The 23,471-nt window shown below is 40.0% G+C and overlaps 1 protein-coding gene across 4 annotated transcripts in view; it reads left to right on the forward strand.

The window, feature by feature from the left end:
- PSD3 (pleckstrin and Sec7 domain containing 3) overlaps positions 1-23,471 on the forward strand; it is a 572,386-nt gene that overhangs the window by 382,407 nt on the left and 166,508 nt on the right. For all 4 annotated transcript variants that reach the window (XM_022571390.2, XM_022571392.2, XM_089903828.1 and 1 more), the window contains one exon: positions 22,075-22,118. In XM_022571390.2, the coding sequence (XP_022427098.2) occupies positions 22,075-22,118 (44 nt within the window). The remainder of the gene's footprint in view (positions 1-22,074; positions 22,119-23,471) is intronic.

A 23,471-nucleotide genomic window follows, 5' to 3' on the forward strand; every position in this document is an offset into this window, starting at 1 on the left:
ACTATAGGCTTATACCCTAAATGTACTGAACCAAACTATATTATAGATGTGTATAAATACATATCAACATGAATTCCTGTCCACAGTGTACATGGTTTACTCCGGGGGTTAATAATCAGAATTTTCATTCACCTTACTTTTTTAGCACTTAAAAAAGTGCTTCTTTTTTAAGAAGCTTCTTTAAAAATGGAATAATGGAATCTTGCTTCTTCCTGCTAATCATGTAAATAACACGTTTTCATTATCTGACTCTTCATCCAAAATGCAAGATATCTAATCTAATGATTAGAAGAGATACCATCACCACTCCCTGAAAAAAAAGCCAGTAAGGTACCATTAACTTGGGGTATGCTCCTGGGACTTACTTTTGTGTCTCTGGAACTCTGGCGTTTTCTAGAATAGGTGCAGTCATTGTGGTCCCTTGTCAAGGAGCTGGAGCTATGTAACACGTTTTGTATCCCTTGAAAGCTTTAGAAGAACACGTACGCGTTTTGTGGAGAACACATGCGTTATTTAAATGTCTTAGTGAAGTCTGACTTTGATGTGGCTATCCGCTAAGGGCCTGCTGGTGGAAGGGTACCCATGAGCTCCTGGCCATGAGGGGGCGGACCAGCTGCTCGCTCTGCTTCTGACCCAAGGAGCATTTCGGGTCGGTGTCTAAAGACAGGCACTCCTGAGTCAGGCATGCGCCATGGAAGAAGATGCCGATCAAGCCTTGGTTCTGCCACACGTTTCCACATCCCCCTGGAAATATAAGTTATTTCAGTACTGTGCAGTTTTCAACTTGAGTAAGCCAACTATCGGTTTAAAACATAAACCTGTAAAAGCTCATGTTGACAATATCGCTTTCTCCTTCCCTGTCTCTTGCCAACAACACTATGCATTATAGATGAGGGGGTCTCAACGGGACGCTTTTCTATTGTGGCTGTAGGTCAGTGTGACGCGCATGGTTGACTCTTGAGGCATTTTTTGAGAAATAGTATGAGGCTAGAGATTAAACCAAGAGTTCTTTGGTTGGTTATCATCTGGATTCAAGCGAGCTGTTTCAGGCTATTCAATAGTACAGCAAAGAAATCAACTTCTCCAACAGTCAGATTTCAGAGCAGAACCCCTGGCACTTTGGGTGGTGCCAACTGAAAACGGGGGCCTTTTGCTCTGTGCTGTGACAGCATCCCTGTGGCGGGCCGGGGTTTTGCTCACTAGTCAGCAGTGTGCACCTAGACAAGTCACTTCTCCTCCCTGACACTCACCCATAAAGAGCAGGGGTTGATGAAATGATACCCTAGTTCTGAGCAATGTTAATTTTAGAAACCTTGTGGGGATTGGTGATGGTTATCCCTCTGTATGAGGAACCTAAAGACTGAGCTACATTCAGGGAAGGTGAGTTTATATATATTTTGAATAAACCTCTTCCTGTGCTTGGTGTTAACCGTAAACACATGAAAGGAAAGTGGAAGGGCCTAATTCATTGCTTTGCAAAACTCGCTGCAGTGGTGTGAAAGACACCATCAACTCTGTCCTCTCCCTTCTGCAGAGGCTTTGCTGTAGTATTGTTAGGTACATGTTAATCATTTCTCCCTCTGGGAGCCAAATCTATACACGAAGGAAACCGGAAGAAATCATTACCGTGCCCCTTTGTGACCTGAAGTTTTTCTTGAGAGGTTTGTGGATTGTCATTCTTGACCAGATCTCTTTTTGTTCTTTAAACTAAGGCTTAGAGCCCGGGAACGAGATTCTGGTTCAGTGGGTCATTTATGTCTGCCTATTCAAAAAATGTATTTCTCATATAATATGGAGAAAATCCTTAGTCATAATTTGGAAAATTTCCTGCAAATGTCTTTTTGTATTTTTTTATTCTTAAATTGAAGTAGAACATCTTTTAACCTTGTAAATTCATCCTTCAGTTGGATCCTTTCAGAAGGACAGTAGATCTAAACTATTAGAGCCAGAATATGAAGAACATCTCCCATTACTAGTTATGACCCTGGCACATGAGAGAGTCTGAGAGGAGGTGTCTTTCACAAAGTAAATCTGGTTGTGCAAAGATAAAAACAGTTTTATCTCCAGACTCTCTTTTTCTTATATCGGCTCTACTCTCTTAACGCTGGAATCACTTCTTGTGATCCAAGAAGTTACGCTTTTCCCTCAGGTGTGATTCTGACAAACTAATACATTTTGATATTTTAATGTGGTCTTTACCCAGAGGAGGCCTTAAGATACCTGGCCCTTCTGGAAGGTAATGCTGCAGACTACGTAATTATCAATAGTTGTTTAACCCTTTTCAGACTTGACTCAGCCTTGCCTCCAAATAGAAGCTTTCACCACTTTTAGTTTTATTTTAAATTCTAAAGCTAGCACAGTGATACTGGTTTTTGTTGTTAGGTTTGTGTTTTTGGATTTTCCTCCAGCCCCTAACTCCCCCTCCCCTCACCCCAAGTTGTTTCTGAATTTTTCAGATCCTGCCAGTACTTTCATGTAAATTAGTACCTTTTTAAAGGATGATTATTTAGGATATTCAGCAAACTATGCTCATGATGGGGTGACACTTGTTGACCCTTGAATGTAATTAAAAGCAGATCTTCACTATCCTCCTATTTACCTATTTTCATTTGCTTAAGGTGCCCGTGGTTTTGTACTTGGTTTGAGTGTCCTTAGAATAATCCCAGTGTCACACTGCATCCAGCTCTGCTGCACTCGTGCCTTTCTGTTTGAACACGTTCTTCCAGGGATGGTGTACTAGGCTGGTGTTTCAGAGCTTCCAGGAAGTATTTGAACATTGTAAAGAAGATGCTGGTCTGTGCCATCATTCCTGGCAAGCTAGTATATTAGCCTTGTCAGAATCAAGGGAAGGGAAGAAGAGAAATCTGTGAAATAGTGTTAAGATGGGAGTTATGGGAGAAAACAAAAAAAAACTTGCATTTTTAAGATAGCCTTTGTTGAAGATGCAAGGAGGTTAGCATGCGATAACCTGAAGTCAACCCTCAGGAGCCCTTGTGTGGGAACATGCATGGCGACCAGATGTCCTGTGTTTCCCAGGACGATGCCTTCCTTTATTGTAACCTGTTGTTAGATTATGCTTGGTTGCCTGGTTTAGATTTCAGGGGTTGCATTCCGCTTAAGGACTAACGGGAAAATTTTGGAGAATGTTTTTTATTTACTCATGCATAGCGATACAGAAACCATGAGCAGCCGGGCAAAGTAGCTCCTCCTCAGTAATTTATTATGGGGTTTCTCTTCTATCTTTGGCTTTTAATTAAGATTTTTGAGCATTATCTTATCTTCCAAGCAGTACACTCTTTGAAAAGATCTGGTCTACCACGTTCTGATGGTACAACATTTTGGTTTACACACAGATCATCTGATTTCAGTGGGATTTGTTTTTCTACGTAGATTACTCGGAATGCTTCATGTCAGAATTTTCAGGAAAGTACTGGGTGAGGCCCTCTTCCTAGCCTGGCTCATCCCCTGACATGACAGTGGTTGCAGCCTGCAGTGAAGTGTTGGAACATGAGGTACCCAAGGCAGCTGGAGACATCAGTATACTTGTAATCGCTCTATTCAGATCTGGCAAGCCAAGTTTCTTTTTGACTCCAGTAAATCAGGCGAGGGTATGCAGCTCTCCCAGGCCCAATCGCTGGTCTCCTCCTTGCACCCAGGTGCGGTTTAGTGGTGTCAGCCTCAGGTCCACAGCTGAGAAGCTGACGGGGGTCTGGAGGGGCTGACAGCGGGCAGGGGAGCCCCTCCAGACCCTGCACCCGCAGTAGCCATGACAAGGGCGTCACTTCCTACTGAGCTTTTTATTAGAGCTGTCTCCTGAGACTTCACAGCATAAGTAAACCAGGAGGTTTGAGGTCTAGTTAACTAGCTAGACCTAATAGACAGAAAAGGAAAGTGCTTTGAGCGAAGGTCTTTCCTGTCACTTAGAGGCACTGATAAAGTACCAGCTTTGTTCTGATTTATGACAGTTTTCTTCCTCAGAACACTTTTTGAAAAGCAGTTAAAATAGAAAGCTCTCCAGAATGCTTTTATTATGATTGGGCAGTGTTTTGAGGGGGTTTTTGTATGCCTCATCAACCCCCTGCTGTGACCTCTGAGATCATGATTAAATGGTATTTATATGCTGCAAAAGCATAACTCTTAAAATTAAAATTTAAGATAACAAATGTGCTTTTATCCCTATGCCTACATAACCCCACTAAAATGACAGTAGAACTCATAGATCTTCAAGGACACAGAGAATGAGATAGATTCCCTGAAGATGTCAACAAAATTCAAAAGATGGAAAGACTTGTTAACCACAGAGAGAGCTGAAACTCAGGTGCCTGCAGACCTGGAAGCCCGTAGAACACAGGAAAGGCGTAGGAATCAGAGTCACTGGCTACCTCTGAGGGCAGTGGGTCAAAACAGAACAATCCCTTAAGTCCTTTAAAATTGGTTACTGGACCCTCTAGACGCCTTCCCCTGCTTTGCAGAGCCTAGTGACCATATCCCCCATCTTCTGCAGCTCTTCTCAGAGACTTTGGACTTAGGAAATCAGGCTCAGTTGAGGCCAGCAGTGGGATTCCCACATTGAAAATAGGCGGGTTAAGTGAAAAGTACACACATTTCACAATGGGCAGTCTCTTCCTTCTCTCCTCACCTATCTTACTTGAAGTTACTGGAAGAAGAGAAGGCATGGTGTCCAGTACACAGAAATCTAATAGCAGAGAGTCAGAGGGGAACCCCAGGATGATAGTAAAGGGGAAGCCCCAGAACAGCAGCTCTGCAGGAGATAGAAACCGACCAGTTTGTTTGTTTGTTTGTTTATTATTTTGGTTGTTTTGGGTCTTAGTTGCGGCATGCGGGCTCTTTGTTGGCAGCGCACAGGCTTCTCTAGTTGCAGCGTGCGGGCTCCAGAGCGCACAGGCTCAGTAGTTGTGGTGTGCAGGATAAACTGACCAGTTCAGATTGGAGTGGGAGAGTAGAGGATTCCAAGGATGCTTCCAGCAGTGTCACTGAGAGAATACGTGAAGTGTTGGACCATATGGAGAGGAGATTCCCCATGTGGTGATGAATTAGAGATAGGCTCTTAGAAAATGAAGTCAGCAACAACAAAATGAGGTCATGATTAACATTGGGAAAAACAAAAAGTTCACAAAGAAGCAACTGTGGCCTACTGCACACATAGCTCAGCAGTGAATTACATCTGCCTAGTCATAACAAGGTAGGCACTGAAAATTGATGTACCTCTAAATTGTGATTGTGGTACAATTTTAGTGGGAGGATCGGGAGTGGAGGGGGGAGTAAGAGCATACTGTGTGTGTGTGAGAGAGAGAGAGATGGAGGGGGGGAGAGGGAGAGATGGAGAGATGGAGGGGGAGAGAGGGAGAGATGGAGGGGGGCAGAGGGAGAGATGGAGAGAGAGGGGGAGAGAGATGGAGAGAGAGGGGGAGAGAGATAGAGAGGAAGAGGGAGAGATGGAGGGAGGGAGAGGGAGAGAGAGGGGGAGAGAGATGGAGGGGGGGAGAGAGATGGAGAGGGAGAGGGAGAGATGGAGGGGGGAGAGGGAGAGATGGAGGGCGGGAGAGGGAGAGATGGAGAGAGAGAGGGAGAGATGGAGGGGGGGAGAGGGAGAGATGGAGAGAGAGGGGGAGAGGGGGGGAGAGAGATGGAGAGAGAGGGGGAGAGGGAGAGAGATGGAGAGAGAGAGAGATGGAGAGAGAGGGGGGAGAGAGTGGGGGGGAGAGAGAGAGAGGGAGAGAGATGGAGAGGGAGAGGGAGAGATGGAGGTGGGGAGAGGGAGAGATGGAGAGAGGGAGAGAGAGAGAGATGGAGAGAGAGAGGGAGAGAGAGAGAGAGAGAGAGAGAGAGACAGATAAATGCTCTTTTCCAGAGCTCCACAGTTGAAAGTCAGTAGTTCATACTGAAAATAGAAAAAAAAAAAGGAGTTGAAAGAGATTAGCTCTGGATAACAAAAATCTGAAGTAAATAAATCAAAGGATTGTTATTCATTACATGCCTTTTAGTAATTTTGATTATGAAAATGATAAACATATTCCTTTGATAAAAGTTTAAAAATGAACAGCAAGGAACATGGACAACATATACAAGTACACATGAGACTGGAATAATTTCCATTGACCAGAATGGTTTGTGTATCTTAACTTTGTGTTTAGCAAATACCAAATAATAGGGACTTCTTTTTTAAAAATTTCATCTTTTCCCAGACACTGTATTCTAGCAGCTATAGGACTAGACCGTGTTCTGCTGCTGGTTGCTGTCAAAGTTTTCAGTCTATAGTGAAAATGTTAGTGAAGGTATGGTCCTTTCTTGGGAAACAGTGCTTTGTCTTGAGGTTGTCCTTGTTAATTATTTTGATGGAATGATGGCAGTAGAAGATAGTGTTTTGTTTTATTTCCTCACGTGACAAAATGAAAATCTGGCAGTTCTAGGTGGGTTCCCAAACCTCTTTTCAAAATTTTCCTATTCATGAAATCCCAAAGCCTGACAGCCACTGGATTAGATTATTTAATTTAGCTGTATTGATTGTTTTGGATGAAATCTGTTTCCATTTGGTTTGTCTTCATTACTTTGTCTAATGCATGGAAATGACAGAGAACAAATGCCATGCCTGATGTTCTCTCTAAATGTCAGAGTCCCCCAGGAATCATTTTTATAAGCCATTTATAAAAAGAACTCTGCATGTTACTCAGCAAGCAGTTTTTTAACTGTGTACATTAACTTTATCATCATGTCCATAATCATTAAATATAATTGATCATTTTCTCAGGTGTTTAAAAACTTACTGCATGTAATTTACGAGGTCATTTGGAATTTATGTTTTCTCTATGTACTAAAATTATGAAGCTTCCTTTATTATGGTATGTGCCTGCCACTTCCCAACAAGTAAGGCTTATAGCAAGAGGGTCTAATAACAGATATGGCAGGTACAATCCAGAATCTTCTTTGAAAATATTGGTTATTGTTGTATTTTTCAAAAGTATGGCCCAGCTATCCAAATCCAGACAAGTTTTTGATAGATAAATCAGAGGATTCGCGTATAAGAATTAAAAGCAAAATCAGGAGATGGCTATGAAGGCAATGAATTTGAAAATCATGATGCTTATACAGGTCAGAGAATAGTTACATATGCTGAAGAATAGTTTGGAAGTTAACCTTAACTCTTATGGAAGAAGGTGGTGATTTAGTAAGACTAACATTACATTAACTTTTTCCAAGCTATCAGGCTCTGACGATTGCTACATTAAATCACATCTACATAATGTTTTTGGACATTAGTTTTTAATGCCCACATTTGTTTGAAGATGAAGATCTTTTCAGAATATATGTTGTAATCTTTCCATTGGTACTTCAGTGAATTCCTCTTCTACCTGAGATACATATCCTCTTCCCAGGAGGGTTTTGACGTAGTCACAGCAAGTCCATCTTGGGAAGGACAAGAGGTGTAAAGCAGTGAATAAAAACCTGAGCTCTGGAGGCAGATGGTCCTATGTGTGAGTTCCAGTTTTGCCACTGGAACTCTGTCACCGGGGAGAGTTGCCAGATTTAGCAAATAAAAATACAAAACACCCAGTTAAGCTTGAATTTCAGGTAAGTAATAAATAATGTTTAGTATAAGTATGCCTCATGCAAAGTTGGGGGGTGGTAATACCTATGCTTGAAAAAAGTTAGTCATTGTTTATCTGAAGTTCACATTTAACTGGCCTCCTGCATTTGATCTGGTACCCTACAACCTGCAGCAAGTAACAATCTGCCTACTCTATAGCTTTGAGATCAGTGAGATGGAATAAGTCATACTTATTTCATAGGTTGTAGAGAGTTAAATGAAATAGTACATATAAGTGCTCAGCATGTAGCAGCTCAATAAATGTTACCTGTATGGATCATATCTTCTCAGTTGTCAGACACCCAGCCTGGCATGTCCTAAAGCACGACTGTAGCTGCAAACAGTTTTAGCCATCCAGGTTGGAGTTCTCTTGGGAGAATAGTATACTAGTCTGAGTGGTCAGAGACGTGTACTCTTATTGTTGTAGGTTTTAGAGGGAAAATTATATAACAGATTCAAGCTCCTCTGCCCCGAAGTGAAGACAGGAAGTGAAAGCCTAGATTTTTCAAGGGAAAAAAAGTCAAGGAAAAAATGTGAAAGGCTTTGGAATCAAACTGCCTATGATTCCTTTTTGAGATCTCCCACCTAATAACACTCTCTTTACCCTCTCTGCACCCCCATTTTCCTCATCTGTAAAATGGGAATAATACCCATGGGTGGTGATGAAGAGGGAACAATGTCATACATGTACAGGTCCCGGCACTTGTTAACTACTCAGTAAATGTTAGTTGTTGACATGTTTGTCTATAATGCCAAACTGCCAATTTGATTCAAAATAAGTGATTCTCCCCAGGCCCAGCATGCTTGGCATGGGGAATGGAATGGATGGATTCTGGATGTTTACTTCAAGTGTCCTGTAAAGTCTTGAGTAGGACAAGCATGGGCTGTATGTAACAATAGTACCTTTCATTCATGTGTTGCTTTACAAAGTACAGATGTTTTCATATTGACAATTTGATTTCATCCTCACGATTCTATGAGGTAGATTGTTGTTATCTTATCTTTACTGATGAAGCAACCAAAGGCTAGTGTTAGTGGCCTAAAGTCACACGGCTGATGGAAGGGGCAGGTTCGATACAAGTGAACTGATTTCTAGTCCACTGTTCTTTGTTCTGCGCTGTGGCCTCCCTGATGGGAGTCATGGTGTCAGGGTCATCATCACCGAGGTCTTTGTCTTCTCAACACCTGTTTCTTTAAAACATGCCGTGGTCAAGACAATTTATGAGGTATCGTGGGGACTAAAGAGAGGCAGAGTCTTGATCACATGTGTGAGGAGTTTAAAATATAGTATCTAGATTTTTAGTTGAAGAAGTAAAGCATTTATGGTGTGGTAAACATTCAAATGGTACAGAAGGTTATCCATAGAAAATTCTCTCTACCACTCCATTCCCCCAGTTGCCTTCTACAAAGGAAATCTCAGCAGTGGTTTCTTCTGTATACTTTCAGAGATGTAGTGAGAGCAAACGTAGATACATTTTTTCCACAAGGTAGGAACATACTAAACAGACTGTTTTGCACCTTACTTTTCCCCTTTAATTGCATATTCTAATATAGCTACCCCAGTTTTAGCTTAAATGACTTTAAATACTAATGGAGAGCAATCTGTCTCTGGTGCCACTGTTGAAACTGTCTTACCCAATTTTTTATTTGTGCTTGAGGTGTGGGAACATGGGCCATCCTTCTCCCACAATTTAGGAAAATGGTCTGATACATCCCCAGTCTGCACTGCTACCCCCCCAAGCCCAGTCACACCACCCCTCACCAGACACCGCCAGTCTCGATGCAGCTTCCCTTGCTCTCTTCCAATCCTTTCTCCACTTGGTGGCCAGGGCGACCTTTAAGTACATGAATTAGAGCAGGTCACTCTACTGCTAAAATCCTCCAGTGGTTGCCCAACACACGTGAAATTAACCCTTGTTTTCTCGTCAAAAACCCTGTGTGACGTGGTTACCTCTTTGTCCTTGTCAGGACCCACGTCTCAAGCCACCGTGCTCTAGCCATGGTGGCCTTGTTTGTTTCTCAGACCCACCAGGCTCAGTTATGCCAGGAGCTCTTTCCCTTTATCTTCCTATGGCTGTCGCTTACACCCTAAATTTCCTTGCAGAGAGGCTTTTTCAACCATCCAGTCTAAAGCTACTTTTTGAGTTATTGTTACCTTATTTTAGTTACCTTATAATAATTATTTGGCAGCCTCCCAGAAAATGAATAATCTTTATTTGTTTTCTTATTCTTTTACTGTCTGTTTCTACCCCCACTAAATCTAAGTTCTATGCCTGTGTTGTTCACCACTGGGCTTTCAATGCCTGTATGAGTACCTGACAACCTGCCCACCTGACAGGTAGTAGAGACTCAGTTGACTGAATGTATGAATGAATGAGTGAATAGTTTTAAGAGATTTATTTATACAGTATCGTTACAGTTGTTAACAACTGTTATGTTATACTATACTGTTCATGTCCCAAACATGAACTAGTCTTCTAATAGTTATTAAAAAATACTATTCTGTATAAGTACTTATACTGTATACAATACTATTATAGAAAAAAATGCAATCTTATCATTGTTTATCAGTTATAAAAAATACTTTCCCCTGACCTATCAGCCTATGTTAGGATAAAATATTTGTTGTGGTTACTGTATGCTAGGGCAATACAGTGAGTCAAGCAGGCATGCCACATAGGCAGTTGGAGCACACAGGTGACAGAGATGCATGACAGGTTAAACGAGAATGGAATGAATAACCGTCAGCACAGGTACACTGTTTTCTCAGGTAAGAACTCAGGATCTTGGATATCTTTCCTTGTGAAAACATTACTTTTAAATAAACTAAATAACAAGTCCTGAGCTGATATAACAGAAAGTAAAAGGCAAAGAAATGGAAGAATCTGAACAGCGTTGTTTGTTTTTAAATTTGTAAACTAGCGTCTAGTAAGTTTTTAACAACAAAGCATTTATTGAAGTTGTAAAATCTATTGCTCAATCTATGTTAACTTAAAACATTTTATATATACTGTATATATACTATGTTATAGTATGTTATATATGTCAGTATTGCATCAGGATTAAGGCAGACTTTACAAGCACAGACTTTGGCTTCAGACAGACCTGTCTTCAGATCCCCAGCTCTGCTCTATGACCTTTGGCAGATTACTTAACCTTTATGAGCATTAGGTATGTCATTTCTAAAGCAGGGATAATAATACCTCATTCATACAGTTGCTGTGAGGACTCAGTGAGGTTAAATAGAAATAACTCTCTTAGCACGATGCCTCACGTAGTGTGGCCTCATAGATGGCTATATTATTATCTATCATCAGTGGAATATCAGCCATTGAGAAATGGCTAGAGCATCATCACAGAGTTAGAGAAATCTCATCAAGTGAAATATCCAATATCCAGAAGTGTTAAGTCTCTAAATCATAAACCAGGAAGTTTTGCTGTATCTATTCTCTATTTGGGATTCTCATTGTTCTTTCCCAACAGTTTTCTGATAACTTCATTCTAATCAGAATTTCAACCCTGATGTCCTGTTGGATAACAGATGTGTTTAGTTTGGCCCACAGTGGGGTTTTTTTTTTGTTTGTTTTTGTTGCTCTTTTTGTTGCCACACTTGAAAATTTGTGAGCCTTGAGTAATTTGTACTTCTGAAAAATAATAAGAGCTAGGCATAGTGAATCCACACTCCCACCTGATTGAAATCAGGCTACAGCTGAGTGTCACCCGCCCCTCGAGATCAGGCTTTCTCTAATTCCCAAGAGCATCTCCCTGGCTACTGTACTCAGCTGTGTTACCTGCTTGCTGATGAGTCTTAGTCAGTTTTTTGATATTGGACCAGCATTTAGACTTGATATTCAAATCAACTCACTAGGATATGTTTACAGGTTTTTTTAAATTGAGGTATAATTGGCATATAACATTATGTTAGTTTCAGCATACAACATAATGATTTGATCTTTGTATACATTGTGAAATGATCACCCCATAAGTCTAGTTAACACCCATCACCGTACATAGTTACAAAAAATTTTTTTCTTGTGATGAGGACTTTTAGGATCTCTGTTAACAGCTTTCAAATATGCAGCACAGTACTGTTAACTATAGTCACCATGCTGCACATTACATCCCCATGACTTATTTATCTTATGATTGGAATGTTGTACCTTTTAACCCCCTTTGCTCATTTCTCCCACTCCCCCATCCCTACCCCACCCTTCTGGCAACCCCACCAATCTTTTCTCTATATGAGCTTGGGGTTTTTGTGTGTGTCTTGTTTTAGATTTCACGTATATGAGATCACATGGTATTTATCTTTTCCTTCTGACCTATTTCACTTCGCATAATACTCAGAAGCTTCATCCATCTTATTGCAAATGGCGAGATTTCATTTTTTATGGGTGAATAATTTTCCTTTGCGTGTGTGTGTGTGTGTGTGTGTGTGTGTATTTGTGTAATGTGTGCATGTGTGTATGTGTGTGTGTGTGTATGGGTGTGGAGAGAGAGAAAGAGAGAGAGAGAAATGAAGAAAACAATTCCATTTATAATTTCATCAACAAGAATAAAATATGTAGGAATAAATTTAATAAAGGAAGTGAAAAACCTATGCACTGAAAATTATAAGACACTGATGAAAAACATTGAAGATGATCAAATAAATGGAAAGATATTCTGTGTTCATGAATTGGAAGAATTATTAGTGTATAGAAATCAACAGATTTCTGTATATTGATTTCATATCCTGCAACTTAATTGAATTTTTAAGTTAGTTTTAGAAGTTTTTTTTTGTGGAGTCTAAGTTTTTCTATACATAATATCATGTCATCTCCAAATAGTGACAATTTTACTTCTTCTTTTCCAATTTGAATGCCTTTTATTTCCCTCTCTTGCCTAATCGCTCTGGCCAGGATTTCCAATACTATGTTGAATAAAAGCAGTGAGAATGGGCATCCTTGTCTTGCTCCTGACATTAGAGCAGAAGCTTTCAGTTTTTTAATGTAAATTGATGCAGGCACTTTGGGTGTTAGCTGTGGGCTTCTCATGTATGGCTTTTATTGTGTTGAGGGATATGTTTACAGTATTAACAAGGAGAAAAAAATTCTTTCTACTTAAGTTTTTGCTCAAAAAGGAGCTTAGTACAAATATCAAATCACTATGTGGTGCACCTGAACCTAATATAATGTTATATGCCAATCATGCTTCAATTTAGAAAAAGGAACTTAGTGGCTATTTTGTATTTAGCACATAGTGATGCTGCTAATCAATAACCATGGGGAAAATAAGTGAGGGACACAGGAAAAGGGAGTAGGGACTAGGGAAAGAACTAGTTTGAGAGTTTGACCAGGTGATTTCTAAGATCCTTTTGAAGTGGAATTATAGAATGGTAGATCTGGAAGGGGGTCAAAAAAGGTAACCTTATGCAACCCTCTCATAGCACATATTTAGAAAATGAAGGCCAGGTAAATGAAATTATTTGTCTTGAACGGGCAAGTTCATGATTGTCGAACCCCCTCCTCCCCTCAAATTCTTAGATCCTGAGACTGGATCTGTTCTCTCTTCTATTAAATATTTCTCTAAAAATTACTTGTAATATGATGTCACATATTAGATACTATGTGTGAAAGTGTCTTGCACATTGATGGCAGGAAATAAAAAGTTGATTCTGCTAGCTAATTCTCCATTAGGTCAAGTTCAGTCAGGATTAGCAGTACGTTTTGTTATACTTACATAAGAGGCCCCAGAAGGCAGAGTGGATTCTTCTACACCTAGCATAATGCCACAATGGCCTATAGATGTACTCACAAGTGTTTGTTATGTGATGAATCATGCATATTAATTGTACTTCAGATTCCCTTTCAGTAAGGCGAGTGCTTTTATGTTACTGTCGTGGTATCTGTTATGGTTTGGCGTTGGCTCATCTCCGCAGTAGAGTCAGACACTTAATGGTTAGATGTTTCTGCCATTGCTGGCTGGGTTTGTAAGTGCGCCACAACCTGTGGTAAGTTAACGCTCCAGGATATAGATTTTGACCCTGTTTACATGGTGACTTGATCCAAAAAATAGATCTGACTATAGATGTGGGGAAAAGCCAAACTCAGAATAAGTTATTTATATTGAGCATGCTTTTGTCACCCTGAATGAGAGCTAAAGAGAGGAATGCCTGCAAGGTTGCTTGTTAATATGTGTTCTTTAATGTCGTGTTCTTTAAACTTGGGTACATGAAAACTTTCCACTGGATACAGGAATCGGTTTCCAGAAACTCATCTTTTATATGTTTTTCTCCCTAAAATGGATCTACCTATGAATACTCTTGTGGTCAGAGTTTCAGGCTGTTTATCCTTTTTTACATCTGGTTGACAATTGCCTTCTGCCACTTAAGAAAAAGAAGGCGGCGGCACAGTTCTCACCCATAACTTTATTTGGTATGTTGCACGGGTGTAGCAACTTCCACGGGTAGAAGGGCAAACAAAGAGTCAATTCTAAATATTGGTTTTAGGGAAGCCCTCTTTAATGAGGTAGTAATGCAATTTCTCAATATTATTTTAAGGTATAAGGAAGAAAATAAAAGTTGAGGGCCATTGCTTTAAGATATTTTGAGTTTTTCTAACCAATTTGAAATTCATATGGTAACTAGATTTATTAATTTTTTAAAATAAATTTATTTTTATTTTTGGCTGTGTTGGGTCATCGTTCCTGCGTGTGGCCTCTCTCTAGTTGCAGCGAGCGGGGGCTACTCTTCATTGTTGTGCACGGGCTTCTCATTGCGGTGGCTTCTCTTGTTGCAGAGCACCGGCTCTAGGCGCACGTGCTCATTAGTTGTGGCTTGCAGGCTCCAGAGCGCACGCTCAGTAGTTGCAGCTCACGGGCTTAGCTGCTTCGTGGCATGGGGGATCTTCCCGGACCAGGGCTCAAACTCGTGTCCCCTGCACTGCCAGGTGGATTCTTAACCACTGCGCCACCAAGGAAGCCCCTAGATTTATTAATTTTTAACCAATGTCTTTTTCAAACACAGTCTTTCTCTGATAACATTTTCCAGAGTGTTGCATATTTAGTTCTATACTTAGAAGTCTGCTTGATCTGAATATCTGCATGAAGCAGCATTGCACTTGAACAAGATAGCCATGGTGTTGATGGTGTCATAATTCTTGGGTACAAATTTCACTGTGGTCACTGTCAGTCTCACGAAGGGAAACTGGAAGTTGTGTTATCCCCTATACTTTTCCTAGTAATTCAAGGAGCACAGAGAAAGAAAAATCATTGGAGTTGAGAGATGATTGAACAAAAATACATGAATTTCATAGATTGCAAAATGTGCTTCTGGAGAGAAAGAGACTCATGGTTACCTGATGCATGGTAATAGGGAAAGCTTCAGAGAACCGTGTGTGGGCTGTCAAAGATGGTGCTAAGCTTTGAATAAAATTGCATTTTATCATCTCGATGAGAAGCAATTAAAAGTTGAAGAACAAAGACTTAAAAGTAAATTTAGACCAAGATACCTTGATCTCTGTAATTTAAGCAAGTTACTTTGCTTTCTCATTCTTAAAACTGATGAACTTCAACTTTGAGGAATCATTCTGTCCTCTTTAGTCTCAGTGGAGGTATTTGATTATTGTCTAGCTCCTGGGTTAAGTTGCAGGAATTTCAGTTTGAAGAAGACAGGTAACCTCACAAAGCAGTGATTTTTAACCAAGGGTTTGTATCAGAGTTATGTGTGGATCATTTGGAAATATTCATGTTTAGGTTCCTAATCTGTGAATCTGATTCAGTAGATCTGGGATGGGACTCAGTGATCAATATTTTAAAAAGTTCATTGGCTCATTCTGGCACATACCCTCATACTTTCAGTTGAGAGCACTCTGGTAGACAACTGTGTTTTACCTGGGGATTGACTCTGGAAAAGTTTCTGGAAGTCAACCTGTGGGTATGATCATTCTTTATTCAGATATCTGTCTTCCATTTATACCTCGTGTGTTAATTTCCTAGGGCTGCTGCAACAAATTACCACAAACTTGGTGTTCTAAAACAACAGGAATTTATTCTCTCACAACTTTGGGGGCCAGACGTCTGAAATCAAGGTGTGGAGAGTGCTGCGCTCCTCTAGAGGGTCTAGGGGAGGATGTCTTCCCTGGTTCTTCCAACCTCTGGTGGTTGCCAGCATTCCTTGGGTTGTGTCTGTATCACTTCAGTTTCTCTGTCCATCTTCCTGTTACCTTCTCTTCTGTCTTTGTTAAATCTCCCTCTGCTGCCTTCTTATAGAGACACCACTCAGCCCAGATGTTCTCTCCCATTCAAGATCATTAACTTAATTGTGTTTGCAAACTTTTTGTGGAATGCAGAAACATTTGCAGGTTCTGGGGTTTAGGACCTGGATGTCTTTTGGGGGTCCATTATTTAGCCTGAGACAGCTGGCTGTAACCTCACTGCATATAATTTATATGGGCTGCTCTGGCCCATTGAGATTGATTTGGTCCCTTTCCCCACTTGTCTCCAGCTACCAATTCATGGCCACAGGGAAATGGAAGCCTTCTGTGACAGTGTTTACCCACAAATCTTGCTTTCTTGGACCTAGATCAGATAACCCCTCACATAGCTAGAGATAAATTATTTTACTAAGTTGTCAAATACACCTCCAATTTCAGCCATTTGTATGGCAAATACCTTTGGTCATAAGTGGAGTGGGAGTATACGATCAGTGCAGCAAACCATCATCCTCACTGACGAAGGCATCCCAAGCATATGCCCCAGCAACGGTGGCTCTTGTTTAAAGCTCATCTTTAAGAAGAGAATATCACAGTGACCAGCATTACGTGACTCGATTCCAGGAGAGGCACGAGCCTTCTTCCCTTTCACGTGAGCCTTGACCTAAGCCAGGCATTTACGATGCTGTCAAGTTTGGTTTTAGGAGAGAGAATGTAGTTAGCTGTAGTTAGCCGATAGGAAAGAATTTAGTTAGTTGAAAGGATAGAATGTACTTAGTTTAATGTAGTCACTTGATTTCTGAGAGAAATGTAATTTCTGAGTCAAACTTTATGAAAACTAGCTATAGCACCTTAAGAGAATTTTTTAAACACAGGGCTTCATTTTCCCCATCTACAAAAGGAAGAATTGATTTCATGACCTCTAAGGCCCCTTTCAGCTCTGAAATTCCATTTTGTTGTTTCTTGAGTTTTAACAGTTTGTCCTAAAAACACTATTACTAAAAGGCTTGTTCTTGTGCCATTAGTAGGCAGGTGCAAGATTGGTAGTAAAGATGATTTTAGCCTGGAGCTTCCTTGATTGTGTGGTAGAAATATATGTAAAAGTATTTTGAATGGAACAATTGATAGAAAAATTTTGGCATTCCTAGGATTCTGACTCGGGCATGTTTTATATCACCATAAACTACCCATCCTTGGGCTTTATGTGTAGTGTTTCTGTACTCCAGTAATTGAATGTTTTATATCAACGGGGTTTACTAAGATTGAGAGTACACTTTCACTATTGGGCCTTCATGTACTAGTTAGTTCCTTTTTACGGAGTTTGTGATGCTTTGTGACACATGAATCTGAACTTCACAGGAGTTCACGTGGGCTGAAGATAAACCCTTAGGTTCAGCCACATTTAAGGGATAAGATGAGGAAGATATGAGTAAGGAGAAGGATTGTCAAAGGAGATAGGAGAAAATTCAGGAAACTATGTATTGTGTCACAGAAAATAAGGAAGAATATATTCAATGTTTGAGAGTATTCAGTGCTGCTGAAGGTGAAGAGATACAGAACACTAGAGTGGCCTTGAACGAGGAAAGCTGATGAATTTGTTGTGATAAGTTTTAATGGAGGAACAGGGATGGAAACTAGATTGAAGAGAATAGATCAAGCAGAGATAAGAATTGCTGAAACTTCTCTCAGGAGAGGTTCTGAGGAACAAAGCGTGGCAAGTAAATTGCAGAGATGGGGTTTGGAGAGACCTGCACAGGTTTGAAAGCTGATAGAGAGGAGCAGGTAAAGGAAGAGCTGTTACCCCAGAAAGGGAAGGTCAGGACCTGTGTTAGAGGCTTAGCCTGGCAGGCATGTACCACTCCTTCCCTTCCTGTCAGAAAGGAGGAAAGAACAGATGCCAATGCAGATGCATTTTAGGGAAAATGGCAAAAAAGTTAAAAGAGACTCATGAATGAATGCTCTGCGGAAGTGTGAGATGTTAGTGTGTACTGTTGTTAATGTTCTCTATTAATGTTGAATTAGTCACCTACCAGGAGCTCAGGAGGTCTGCACTTGCAACCAGTCAGTGCCACCCCTCTGTAATAGAGACCCCAGCCCCCTTGACTGCAGGGAAGGGCCGAATCATAACTCCTCATCTCCCAGGCACATGGATTGATCAGTGGGGAGGACAGGTGACCTACATCATACCAGTTGGAATCTTTTCAAACTGGAGCTGGGAGAAAAGAACTGTGGGTTTCTCTTATTCAGAGATACAAAGATGTGAATGGGTGCTGTTGATATGGACATGTTTATTGTTTCTTGTGTAGCAAAGAAACAGGGAGTGGGGATGTTTGGGATGGAAAGAGAAGAGTTGAAAGTAGAGGGGGCAGAGTTTATGTTTTTTTCCCAATTTTATTGAGAAATGGTTGACAAGGGGGTAGAATTTTAAATTCCTGTGTCCCTGTGGCCAGCTCCATCTGGATCTTTGTTATGGTTTGGCTACATAAACGTTAGGTCCCCCTTACCCTTAAGGTAGAGTTTAGATTTTTGAATTTGGAACTAAAGAAACCTTAACTAATATAATGCGAAGTCAGAATAGGATTGATCAAGAGTTACAGTGTTTCTTTTCAGGTACAACAGAAAGGCCATGGGACAAAGAAGTGGAAAGTACCATCAAGACTGGTTGAGGTGATGGGCTGCCTGGGAAAGGATGTGAGGACTGTTGGCTGGAGATGAGGGGGAATCAAGGGACTTCAGTTCCTAACGAAGTGAAGTAGATACAAGGGTAGGCAGTTGTGATCAGGGTATATGAGTGTTGGATGCATTTGCAAAGCAGATTTTCCTTTTTTAAGAGAAATAATGGACTATCATAAAGCACTAAAAAGATTCAGGAAAATCCCTTTGTAATTTTTTCATTGAAAAGGATAAGGCTAACATCCCGTGTTTAGATTTGTTGCGTTATCATTTACACAAAGAGGACTTGACCTACAATATAGCAAGTTTGTTGAATTTTACAAGACCCTTTATAATAGAGTTTGTTGTGTGATGTGCAGCTGACAGGGAAACAAGAATCTTCTCATTTGAAGCTCAGTTCTTTCTTCAAGAAAATATTCTCACAGGCAAAAAATTTGAAAAAAAATGTGATCTAAGGCAGAATTGAATTTATTGGAAAATTTCTAGTTGCTTAGATATCATTTTCTACCTTTATGAACAGGTAGTATTTTATCTTTACCATATTGTTAAATTACTCTGGTTAGTATTGAGTGTGATAGTGTATAAAAAACCTTTAATGGTCTGTCTCTTCTGAAAAGCCCACTATTACTTGTGGGCTCAGGACGGCTCCTGCAAGGAATAGAATTAATGTAAAGACGCTTATCAGCAAGAGTCTCCTGAGGCTGGAGCTAGACATTGACTCTGCACTTCTGTACATGCAGACTCAAGAGACATTAGCTATATAATAGGTTGTCCTAGTTCTTGAGTGAATTTGAGTTCTTCGAAAAGAACATCCAATTTATAGCATGGTCTTTGTGCCTTGATTTACCCCTTATTTTCTTTTGATGTTTTACCATTTCTGTATTTGAGGACACGTTTTACCATACCCTGATAGTGATGAAATGTGTCCTAAATTTTATTAGCTCCCATAATTATACAGTAGGTAAACTGACTACTGTAGCCACACTGAAGAACTCCCACGGAGTCTGTCAAGACACTGGCTAAGGATACATGTATCGCATCTTAAATAATATAAAATCTGTAACTAAGCATCTTTGTCCTGAATTGGGATGTGCTTTGCTAGAAAGGGAGTTCACTAGCTGGATGCAGTCTTTTTGATCACACACATGTAGACTTCCTCTCACACTTAGAAGATAGATCTACAAGGCAGTTCTGCCTCTGCTCTGCTGTGCTGCCTGGGAAACGTTATGCACTTACCATTTCCTCATGTGGAAGATGAGGGGTGGGATGGCATCTGGTCCCCCTTTTCCCATCTCAGAGTGAATGAGATGAGTCTCATAAATCCAAATCCTTCTTTAAAGAAAAATGTTCCAACTGCATCATGTTATTAGACACATAGTCCTCTCTTCAACACAATTTGCTGTTATATCTTAGAGATGCACTTGTGTTTTCTTTATAACATCTCACTCAAAAGTAAGAAACTAGAGGTGTGGGTAGCATTTCTTGGATTAGCTGTAGTGGAACAACGTGATTACAAGGAGCTTACATGTGACGCCAGAGCTGAGAGGTGTGGTGGGGCAGTCTTCTGCTGCCTGGACGGAGCCTTGGAGGCTCCAAGGAAGCTTTCTGTCTGCTGCACCACCGCACCCGCCAGTGCGACACTCACCAACTGTAAAGCAGAGCCAGGAGATGGGACCCATAAAAGCTGCTTAATCCATTCCTCTGTCCATGGACACCTAGCTCGCTTCCAGGACCTGGCTATTGTGAATAGTGCTGCAGTGAACACTGGAGTGCATGTGGCTTTTTTTTTTTTTAATTTTTTTAACATCTCTATTGGAGTATAATTGCTTTACAGTGGTGTGTTAGTTTCTGCTATATAACACAGTGAATCAGCTCTACATATACATATATCCCCATATCCCCTCCCTCTTGCGTCTCCCTCCCACCCCTCTAGGTGGTCACAGAGCACCGAGCTGATCTCCCTGTGCTATACAGCTGCTTCCCACTAGCTATCTGTTTTACGTTTGGTAGTGTATATAAGTCCATGCCACTCTCTCACTTTGTCCCAGCTTACCCTTCCCCCTCCCCATGTCCTCAAGTCCATTTTCTACGTCTGCATCTTTATTCCTGTCCTGCCCCTAGGGTCTTCAGAACCATTTTTTTTTCCTTTAGATTCCATATATATGTGTTAGCATACAGTATTTGTTTTTCTCTTTCTGACTTACTTGACTCTGTATGACAGACTCTGGGTCCATCCACCTCACTACAAATAACTCAGTTTCGTTTCTTTTTATGGCTGAGTAATATTCCATTGTATATATGTGCCACATCTTCTTTATCCATTCATCTGTCGGTGGACATTTAGGTTGCTTCCATGTTCTGGCTATTGTAAATAGTGCTGCAGTGAACATTTTGGTAAATGACTCTTTCTGAATTATGGTCTTCTCAGGGTATATGCCAAGTAGTGGGATTGCTGGGTCGCATGGTAGTTCTATTTTTAGTTTTTTAAGGAACCTCCGTACTGTTCCCCATAGTGGCTGTATCAATTTACGTTCCCACCAACAGTGCAAGAGGGTTCCCTTTTCTCCACACTCTCTCCAGCATTTAATGTTTGTAGATTTGTTGATGATGGCCATTCTGATACAATGGAATATTACGCAGCCATAAAAGGAATGAAATTGGGTCATTTGTAGAGACGTGGATGGACCTAGAGACTGTCATACAGAGTGAAGTCAGAAGGAGAAAAACAAATATCGTACATTAACGCATATATGTGGAATCTAAAAGAGTGGTACAGATGAACCTATTTGCAAAGCAGAAATAGAGACACAGATGTAGAAAACAAACATATGGACCCCGAGGGCGGGAAAGGGAGGGTGGGATGAATTGGGAGATTGGGATTGACGTATATACACTACTGTGTACAAAATAGGTAACTAATGAGAATGTGCTGTACAGCACAGGGAACTCAGTGCTCTATGGTGATCTAAATGGGAAGGAAATCCAAGAAAGAGGGCATATACATGTACATATAGCTGATTCACTTGACTGTACAGCAGAAACTAACACACCATTGTAAAGCAACTTTATCCCAATAAAAAAACAAAACAAAACAAAAAGCTGTTTAAGTCATTGGCGTAGAAACTCTGAAATTATTCTGTGATAGCCTCCCATAATTGGGCTTCAGTCTCCCTTCCATGTATCTTACTCATTAAGTTGTTATGAAAACAGTTATATTTATTCCATTAATGAAAAGGTATGAATATTGACATTTCCAAAGCAATGAAACTATAAGACCATATTTTGAATAAGAAAAATAGAGTACATGGTCTAATTTTAATCATGTCCTATATTTTACTGTGGTAAAATGTAGTACAGTGTTGTGTGTCTTACAAATGACATTTTTTACTTCATGAAAAGTCTCTCTCTTTCACAGAGCTCTACCTGCCCTGTGCTCCTTAGCCTCACCTGTGTTTTCTTCATTTCTGCAGTACCAATAGGATGACCCACAAGGGCCCTGGGAGTTGCTTGCTGACTCAAGCCTTTTGGCTTTGGTCATTTGCTGAACGCAAAATGTGAAACAGGATGAAAAGAATAATTCCATCTTGTTTTCTCTCTTTACAGGCTCTGTACAACTCAATCAAGAATGAGAAGCTTGAATGGGCAGTGTAAGTATGCTGCATGTCAGCCATTTAGTAAATGAACTACTTGCTCTTTTCTTACTGTCTTTCTTTGTGCCTTAGCGGTGACGCTGGAAAAGGGTTAATTGCACCAACTGTTCTCATTTTACACCGGTGTCTTACCTACTTTGTATAAGACACATAAACCCTGAGTATCCCATGTCTTTTTCTTGGTACCCAGCATGCTCCTATTCTTATTTTAAGCTGTTTGCTATGCCTGTATGCAATCAATTATCTTTTTATAAAAAATAGCATTCAAAAAGAAAATATGGTAACATTACATAAATTCCAGAATCTAACACAGATGATTTGGGTACCATACACTGATTCTGATTATCTCCTTCTTATCATTATAGCAAGGTTTTCTAATCCTGTTTCCTGTGACACTAATTATACCAGGATATTGATAGATAAGCTTAAGAAATGGTGGATTAAACGAAGCTAATTTTTTTTTTTAACTGAAGAACTTCCAGGTGCTTGTACAGTGCTGATGTTTATTGTCAATCTGTAAGAGAGAAATAGAATTTGCAATGTTTCCTGAACCTATTTTGACAGTAAAATGTAAGGTTTCAAGGTACATACTTTGGGGGAGATAGTATTACAGATAAATTATAACTAACTCTATGTAGACCAAGAAAACCACCCTTGTTAAATTTCTGCTAATCAATATAGCAGTTAAGAATTTAATTTTTTAGAAATTGTTAGAGCAGAATCTTTGATAAATTTTTAATCAAGTTACCAAGAAAATTAGGGCCAAATATGTTTTTAAATTAGAGATACATGTGAATTTTATTTTTGATTTTCACTGATATTAAGCTTTCATAAATATTTTTCTGACATGTTACCTAACATAGCCATCTACAGTGAACTTAGGTTTACAAATCATAACTTGGGGGAATAAATCTTATTCTTTCATAACGCACACTGTGGAAAAATGGTTTACCAGTTGACTAGATCTTACATATTACATGCTAGAATGAATTAAAAAATATCAATACCACTTAAATTGTTTGACTAATTGTAAGGGAATGTGGTACTATTTTAAATTGGGGATTCAAAGTATGAGACTGTAATATTTGCAAGTATATGTGATGGCCTATGTTTCTGTGTATGTATATCACCAGACTCAAGTAGAGATAGTGTATCATTTCAAGGAAAACTCATTAAAATTAATATGAATTCATGGCCTGAGGTCCAAAGCGATTATTTTTGGACTTATTTCTCATGAATGAAAGTGAGTTTCCTAGAAAAATTTCATAAATATACTTAGACCCTTGCTGAAATATGAAAGGCGTATCTCGACCTATGCAGGATGTCTACTCTCGAAAAATTTAATAGAAT

Source organism: Delphinapterus leucas, chromosome 21, assembly GCF_059928025.1.
Source record: "Delphinapterus leucas isolate spDelLeu-1000000601 "Yukka" chromosome 21, BTC_Dleu_Yukka2, whole genome shotgun sequence".
NCBI classification, from domain to species: domain Eukaryota; kingdom Metazoa; phylum Chordata; class Mammalia; order Artiodactyla; family Monodontidae; genus Delphinapterus; species Delphinapterus leucas.